Source organism: Sinocyclocheilus anshuiensis, unplaced genomic scaffold (genome assembly GCF_001515605.1).
Source record: "Sinocyclocheilus anshuiensis isolate Anshui unplaced genomic scaffold, SAMN03320099.WGS_v1.1 scaffold522, whole genome shotgun sequence".
Classification (NCBI taxonomy): domain Eukaryota; kingdom Metazoa; phylum Chordata; class Actinopteri; order Cypriniformes; family Cyprinidae; genus Sinocyclocheilus; species Sinocyclocheilus anshuiensis.
Genome location: NW_015544185.1, coordinates 1,649,475 through 1,657,660, shown reverse-complemented (window position 1 = coordinate 1,657,660; position 8,186 = coordinate 1,649,475). Strand labels below are relative to the sequence as shown.

The 8,186-nt window shown below is 37.1% G+C and overlaps 1 protein-coding gene across 1 annotated transcript in view; it reads left to right on the top strand.

The window, feature by feature from the left end:
- LOC107696405 (extended synaptotagmin-1-like) overlaps positions 1 to 8,186 on the top strand; it is a 32,706-nt gene that overhangs the window by 8,083 nt on the left and 16,437 nt on the right. The window contains exons 6-15 of the mRNA XM_016496715.1: positions 795 to 971; positions 1,195 to 1,277; positions 1,409 to 1,457; positions 1,948 to 2,083; positions 2,216 to 2,271; positions 6,025 to 6,096; positions 6,167 to 6,253; positions 6,433 to 6,582; positions 6,929 to 7,045; positions 7,197 to 7,373. Of these exons, the coding sequence (XP_016352201.1) occupies positions 795 to 971; positions 1,195 to 1,277; positions 1,409 to 1,457; positions 1,948 to 2,083; positions 2,216 to 2,271; positions 6,025 to 6,096; positions 6,167 to 6,253; positions 6,433 to 6,582; positions 6,929 to 7,045; positions 7,197 to 7,373 (1,104 nt within the window). The remainder of the gene's footprint in view (positions 1 to 794; positions 972 to 1,194; positions 1,278 to 1,408; positions 1,458 to 1,947; positions 2,084 to 2,215; positions 2,272 to 6,024; positions 6,097 to 6,166; positions 6,254 to 6,432; positions 6,583 to 6,928; positions 7,046 to 7,196; positions 7,374 to 8,186) is intronic.

The window sequence follows — 8,186 nt, the reverse complement described above, 5'->3', positions numbered from 1 at the left end:
GGTGTTGCAGTTCCTCAGTCCAAAAGAAGTTAAATAAAGCGCATCCATCCATAATAAAAAGTCCGACATCTTACGTCATCCTCCCGAAGCTGCTTCCGTGTACAACTGTTGGCGGAAAGTCATATACACCTAGGATGCCTCGATGGCGAGTAATTCATGAGCTAATTTTCATTTTTGGGTGAACTATTCCTTTAACAACTACCTTACTAACTGTTAATAAGAAGCAAATGAGGAGCTTCTTGATGCAAAAGTCGTAGTTAATAGTTAGTTAATAGTGAGGATTGGTCCCCTGTTAAACAAAACCAACAAACAAAACTGTTTTTGGCTGTATATGGTTCTTGAGTTGCCTAGATAGTTCTTCAGAGATTAAAAAGTTGCTGCAAGATATTAAAGGTTTTTGAAATGTAAAATAAAATAAATAAATTACTAAAATAGGTTAAATTTTTTTTTTTTTATCTACATATCACGTGACCATTAACCGACATAAAAGAACAGTGAACATGCAAATATGTTGTGAAATAATTGAAACAGCATTTATTTGAAATAGAAATCTTTTGTACCATTATAAACGCCTTTTCTGTTACTTTTGATCATTTTAACTTCTGTGCCACCTTTGCAGTGCAATTAGAAATAGTCAACCACATTTTTTAATGCAGAAGTAGCATAAAAGTATCTAAAGGATAATGTTGCTTTAAAAAATGGTACAATATCATTTGTTTTCATTTAGGAGTAATGCAGTAATGAAACCGTTCTCTGCACTGCAGTCTCATTCTGTGCATCTTTCTTTCATAAAGGGAGTTGTGCGGATTCACCTGCTGGAGGCTGATGGTCTGGCTTCGAAGGATAACTATGTGAAGGGTGTGATGGTGGGCATGTCTGACCCATATGCCCTGCTCAGAGTCGGGCCGCAAACCTTCAAATCCCGCCATCTGGACAACACACTCAATCCCAAATGGGATGAAATGTATGAGGTGGGTGTTAAAGTGACACCACATTATAATAACAAAAAAGCAATAAGCCATTTATTATTATAATATCAATGTGTGATGTAAATGTGATAAACATCTTAATCTCATGAGTATTTGTCTTTCAGTTCAAATGTAGAACCATTTACACTACATTTTGTCATTGATTACCCATGCTGTTACTGTAGGTGTGTGTTTGGTGTTTCATGCATGCATGTGTGTCCGTCAGGTCATCGCTCATGAGGTGCCTGGTCAGGAGCTAGAGGTGGAAGTGTTTGATAAAGATGCTGATCATGATGATTTCCTGGGCAGGTACCATATCACCGCATTTCTTTTCTGTCCATCCATCTCTCATTTATTCTTTAAAAGGTGTTTTTTGCTGTTTGCTGATATTACACTATTCTTATCCTTGCGTTGATTCTCTTTATTCCACTCGTGCTCAGGACAAAATTAGATTTGGGGATTGTGAAGAAATCTAAAATAGTGGATGAGGTGAGAACCTTAATTAATATTCCTGTGTGTGTGTGTGTGTGTGTGTGTGTGTGTGTGTGTGTGTTTGTGGCAGAGAAGGACGAGACAGAGATGTGTGTGTGTGTGCGTGTGTGTGCGTGTGTGTGCGTGTGTGCACGTGTGTGCGCGTGTGTGCGCGTGTGTGCGCGTGTGTGTGCGTGTGTGTGTGCGTGTGCACTGATCTATGTTCACTTTTCTTGCATAATAAAATAATTTCATCTGAAATATTTAAAGTGCATTTTATTTATTTATTTGGTAAGTAACAAGTGTAATAAGTGTGATAAGCTGCTCATTATTGCAAAATAAACCCCTGAAAAGGCGATTCTATCTTGTATCAACCTGAAGGGGTTTATTTTACAATAATGGGCAGCTTAGTTAGTGAACATTGGTGTCTTTTTTCATAATGTCGGTCATAGGTTTGTTGTAGCCTGTCTTATTGGTGTTTGTTTCTGTTTTAATGTCCCCTTCTTAGTGGTTCACCTTGAAGGACACCCGTACAGGACGGGTTCATCTCAGACTTGAGTGGCTGACACTAGAAGCAGACACAGAAAGACTGGAAGAGGTAACACCGTACATACACAGAGCACAGGGGGTTTTGATGGAAAAGGGTATGCTCTGTTCAACGCACATGCAAACCGTGTGTTCCTCTACTCCACCCGTTAACCAATCCCAGTTTAGAGATCAAAAGCTTACTTCGCACGCTTGGCAAACAGAGTGATTTCAAACAGAATTTCTTGCAGTTGGTTCGCCCCTCCCTCCATTGCCAGTGTATCTGGACAAGGCTGAGGCACTTCCTGTGAGTAATACTCTCACATCCTCTTCCTGCTGCACTCTTTGTTCTAACACACACACACCACACACTATAATTTGGGCAGAAAATTCTCCCCACAGGTGTCCTAAATCTGGCTTGCTTTTGGTGACTTCTGGGCATGTCATCGATTGGAAAAATGATTCTTAAATAAACTAAATTTTGCTTTTTTGAAAAAAGAAAATAGAGGTCTGCTACCCGACCCGAGCCCGACGGGTCCCGAAAACTTTCATCTCTCTCTCTCTCTCGCGCGCGCACTAATTCAAATAAATTATATAATTAATTAATTCAAATAAATGCAATCTTACCGCACTGCATCTCTGTGTCTGATTTAAAGCAGGCCGAATGCTAACGAGCCTTAACTGACGAAAATGACCATAATTTGCACGATGGAAGAATTATCGTCTTGTCGTATACAACCATTCAAAAACTCGGCAGAATTTATGTGACCGCTGCACCTGATGTTCATAAACTTTCATAACTGGTAAGTGTTTTTTCTTTTGCCTTGTGAACTGGCCGAGCCTTAATGATTCTGTTTCTTTACATGTATTTGCTTACTGACCATTGCATGCAATCGTGAAATACAGCATTTTTTTTAATTGGCTATTCATTGTGAAAAAAAAAAATAAAAAAGATTTCGGGTCGGGTTCGGGCTCTAAATTTAACTGTCGGGTCGGGTCAGACGATCTCGGGTACGGGCCGGGTTCGGGCTTCACTTTAAAGCCCGTGCAGACCTCTAAAATAAAAAAAAAGTTTAAAATAAAATTATATAATGCTCTTATAATTAGCTTTATAGGACAACAAAAGAAGTTTAAGACTGCATTTATTTGCTCAAAAATAAAAAATATGATGAAATATCTGTACAATTTCAAATAACCATTTTGTATTTTAATGTAAGTTAATATGTCATTTATTCCTGTGATGCAAAGCTGAATTTTCAGCATCATTACTCCAGTCTTCAGTGTCACATGATCCTTCAGAAATCATTCTGATATGCTGATTTGCTGCTCAAGAAACATTTCTTATTATTATCAATGCTAAATACAGCTCATATGCTGCTTCATATTTTTATGGAAACTGTGATTCTTTTTTTTTTTTTTTTCAGGATTTTTTTGCTGACTAGAAAGTTCAAAAGAACAGCATTTATTTAAAGGGGTGCTATTATGCTTTTTCACTTTTTCAACATTAGTTAGTCTGTAATGTTGCTGTTTGAGCATAAAAAAGATCTGCAAAGTTACAAAGCTCAAAATCCACTTCAAAAGGAGATATTTTATTTAACAGAAATCACTTTTCAAAAACAAAGAACGACTCGTTTGGACTACAACGCATATTTTCCGGGATTTGTGATATCACAAATATCGACGAATGGGACGAGACCTGGTTGAGCTGCACTAGAGAAGGCAACGAGTGTTATCACTATGTCGGAGACACGCTAGCTTTCCCAAGGCAGACAAACTTGGTTACAATCATCCGGGTTTAAATCGCGCTCAAATTGATTTGATTTTGACGCAATATTTACACTGAAGCTCTATGTAAGGGGCATGACATTTCCCGACCAGGCGTTGAGTGGTGCCAATCACAACACACACTGGCCCAGCTAACCAATCACAGCACATTTCATATTTCAGAAGGCGGGCCTTCATTTGATACAGGAACTATTCGAGCCGTTCATGCCAGACTGCAGAGAGAGGTGTTATAATGTTAAAAAATAATGTTTAACATCATAAATGCCACTTTTGATCAATTTAATGTGTCATTGCCAAATAAAAGTATTAATAAAAAAAAAAAAAAGATTGGTAGTGTATGTGGGTCTGATTTTCCCGTCTTTGTACCTGAAAAGGAAGTGAAATCAGAACTTACCCTACTGTGGGGACGAGTTAACGGTCCCTTTAGGGAAAATTGCTTAATATATACATACTAAATAATGTCTCGATGAATGTCAGAAAATGCAGAAAGGTTTCTGTGTAGAGTTAGGATACAGAAAACATCATTAGCTCAGTAAAACAAACAACAGAAGTCAAAGGAAAGCCCCACCATTATTGGAAAAACAAATGTGTGTGTGTGTGTGTGTACATACATGTTTTTCTATCCCGGTGGGGACATAAACCTGAATACACACAGACTCATGGGGACTTGTGTCACCGTGGGGACCTCAATTTAGGTCCCCATGGGCAAACAAGCTTATAAATCATACAGAATGAGTTTTTTTGAGAATGTAAAAATGCAGGAAGTTTTCTGTGAGGGGTAGGTTTAGGTGTAGGGCGATAGAAAATACAGTTTGTACAGTATAAAAACCATTACGCCTATGGAGAGTCCCCACATGGATGGTAAACCAGATGTGTGTGTGTGTGTGTGTGTGAGAATACCTCTGGTTACCCACAACCTGCCATTTCCCTTTTATGTTTGGCAGCAGACTGGCAGACGCCCATTCTGAAACAGAGTAAAATAAGGACTGCAGCCATGTCTACAGAAACTATTAAGTGTAACTCTAGATTATATATCTTCACCTATTCAGCTCATGGCCTTGATAGAGCACTTTGTGAAAGCACTTGCACCATTTCCCACATCCAGAATATTTTCCCAGAAGTGCAAGGGCGAAAGAGTTTGCTGAGAGGAACACACTGATACTTAAAACTCTTGAAATAAGTACACACTTGTGTCGAGTGAACATCCCAGAGCACTCACGCTTCCAGTGCTGTGGTCTGGAGGATTTCAAATCAATGTTCTGGCTTCATTGTGAGCTAGGCTTTGCTGCTGTATGCTGTCGGTGATCACACATAATAATTTAGACTCGTTCCTCGGTTCTCAAGCAAAAAATGGTTTTACAGTAATGCACTTACTTGTGAGAAAAGTAAAAAGCTGCACCTGAAATCATGTACTGTTAGTAAATGTTCTGCATGTGACAAAGAACTTAATTCTTGGCCATCAGTAAAGTGCGGTTTATCATATATGCATTCATGTAGTATGAATATAGTAGTATATCAAAATAAGACATATAGTGTTTCATGAATGCTGGATATTTACAAATGCTACTCATTTGGCATACCGCTTTTCTCATGATGTTCAGATGAAGGTGTACAGTATTTTGAGTATGTAACCATAAGATGGATGTAATATTCAAAAGTTTGGTGTAAGATTTATTTATAAAAGAAATTAATACTTTTATGCAGCAAAGATGCATTCAATTGTTCAAAAGTGACAGTAAAGCCAATTACAATGTAAGAAAAGATTTCTATTTCAAATTAATTCTGTTCTTTTCGGCAAAGAATCCTGTTTCCTCAAATACACGAAGCAGCGCATCGGTTTTTAACATTGATTATAATAAGAAATGTTTCTTAAGCAGCAAATCAGCATATTAGAATGATTTCTGAAGGATCATGTGACACTGAAGACTGGAGTAATGATGCTGAAAATTCAGCTTTCCCATCACAGCAATAAATTGCATTTTAAAATATATTAAAATAGAAAACAGTTATTTGAAATTGTAATCATATTCTACAATATTACTGTTTTTACTGTATTTTTGATTAAATAACTGCAGCCTTGAAGAGACTTCTTTCAAAAACATTACAAAATATTATATCATAGAGTCGCTTGCTAACTGTATTTCTGTAAAGTTTTATGAATTAGTTAAACAGTTAAAGCAGGAAATCTAATCATATTAATGACAAAATGATAAAAGAACTACAATGCATTTGCTGCGGTGTGTTTGTTTTTAAGTGTATTTGTGTCTGTGTTCAGATGAAGAAAGGCAATAAGGATCCCAATCCGATCGTTCAAATCTCAGTGCAAGATGTTACTCATGACAGCCGGGTAAGATGCACACCTACCATCCGTCCCATGTGACTCGCTCTTCTCGCTCACTCATTTCCCTTCCTCTTAGATTTGCTGGAATACCGTGAACCCCCAGTGGGAGGACGCTTTCACTTTCTTCATCAGAGATCCAAGCAAACAGGATATTAGCATACAGGTATGCTAACATCATCTGCCTGGAACTAACATTCGTCTGGTCTGATCTGTTTATAAACCCACAGCTCTAAAGGCTGCTGTAAACGGGGCTCTTATGTGAATGCTTGCAGTATTTTTTCCACACCTGAATTTTGCTAGTTCACATTCATGTTACTGAAGCCATTTTTCCATCTCTTTCAGGTGAAGGATAATGACCGTGTTCAGGATTTGGGAAGTCTGTCCATTCCTGTTTCCCGTCTTCTCTCTTGTCAAGATCTGAATTTGGACGAGTGGTTTAATCTGGAGAATTCGGGTCCAGAAAGCCGCATCCACATCAACACAGTGCTCAGGGTAAATTCATCTGACACACAATACACAATAAATATTATTTTCTTCTTATTATCAATGTGTGCTGCTATTTTTGTGGAAACCAAAATTATGATTATTTTGATGAATAGAATGTTCTAAAGAACAGCATTTATTTGAAATAGAGATCCTTTGTAACATTACGCATGTCTTTCCTGTCACTTTAGATCAATTTAAGCATCTTTGCTGTATAAAAGTATTCATTTATTTCAAAAAACAAACATGGTACTCATCCCAAACCTTTAAACAGGAGTTGATGATGTTATACAGATTTCAAATGCATTATATTTGGGAAAAGAGTCTCATTCTTTGTTGATGTCATTTCCTGCAGGTGCTCTGGTTGGATGAAGCCGACGTAACTTCCTCTCTCCTCTCCAGTGACCCTCTTTCAAAGAGTTCTGCATCACGTCCACAGAAGACGATGCCCCATTCCAGCTTCGCCACTGAGGTGTCCATGAGTCAGCACTGTCAATATCTCTATACTATTAATAATGTATCGCATTAGCCATACGAGTACGATATGTTCTGAAATCAGCATCCTTTAATGGTCCAATCGATCATAACCAACCTCTAAAATCATCTGCTCTTTGTTCCTGTAGGGGATGCTGCGTATCCACCTCGTAGAGGGTCAAAATCTGGTGGCGAAGGACAACATGATGGGTGGGATGGTGAAGGGCAAGAGCGACCCGTATGTCAAGATCCAAATTGGAGGTGAAACCTTTAAGAGTCAAGTGATCAAGGAGAACCTCAGCCCCACCTGGAACGAGATGTATGAGGTAGGAATGCTGGGAAACACATTTAGAAATCAACTCTAGACACTATGTCGGGAATGGTATGCTACGGTACTACTCATGCAATTTATGCAGTTTGTAGTATGTATATTCTACATTTTTATTAGGCATGTAGGCTTTTGCCTAAAATGTGCTGTATACAATTAGAGCAGACTGCATGGAATACTTTATCCCATGATGCATTGCGCTCGACTTGATCTTTCATTTCCAGGAGGACAAATGAAACTGAAATTGATTTAAACCACAATTTTAACTAATGTTATTTTTTTTTTATTAGACTGCTAAAGTCATTTTCTTAAAAACTTGAATTCTTAATATAAAATAACCATATTTATTTCCAAACATAACTGGATATGACATATTAAATTAAATGTACATAATATATTTTATATATTTATATTTATTTGTTTTAAAAATGTAATATGGTCATGCAACAGTGTTTAAAATGTGTATTTTTGCATGTTGCATGCTGTTCACAATGCAATTCAAAAGGCTTTACAAGCATAAAGATGTAATTAAAAATAATACTAAAGTAGTTTATAATTAACTATAAAAATAACTGTTGCATGTCAGCAGATATGTACTGTTTACATACGGTTCTTAAAATAATAATTAAAAAATGCATTTAAAAAAAGATAGTAGTCTGTATACAGAGCATACTGCAAATTAAGCCCTATGCAGGTGTTCAAAACATTTATTTGTGGGACTTTTTCCTTATTAAATGAAAATAATGCTAAAATAAGTTGTAAACACAACAATAGTGTTTAACTATCTAACAAAATATAAAAACAAATAATA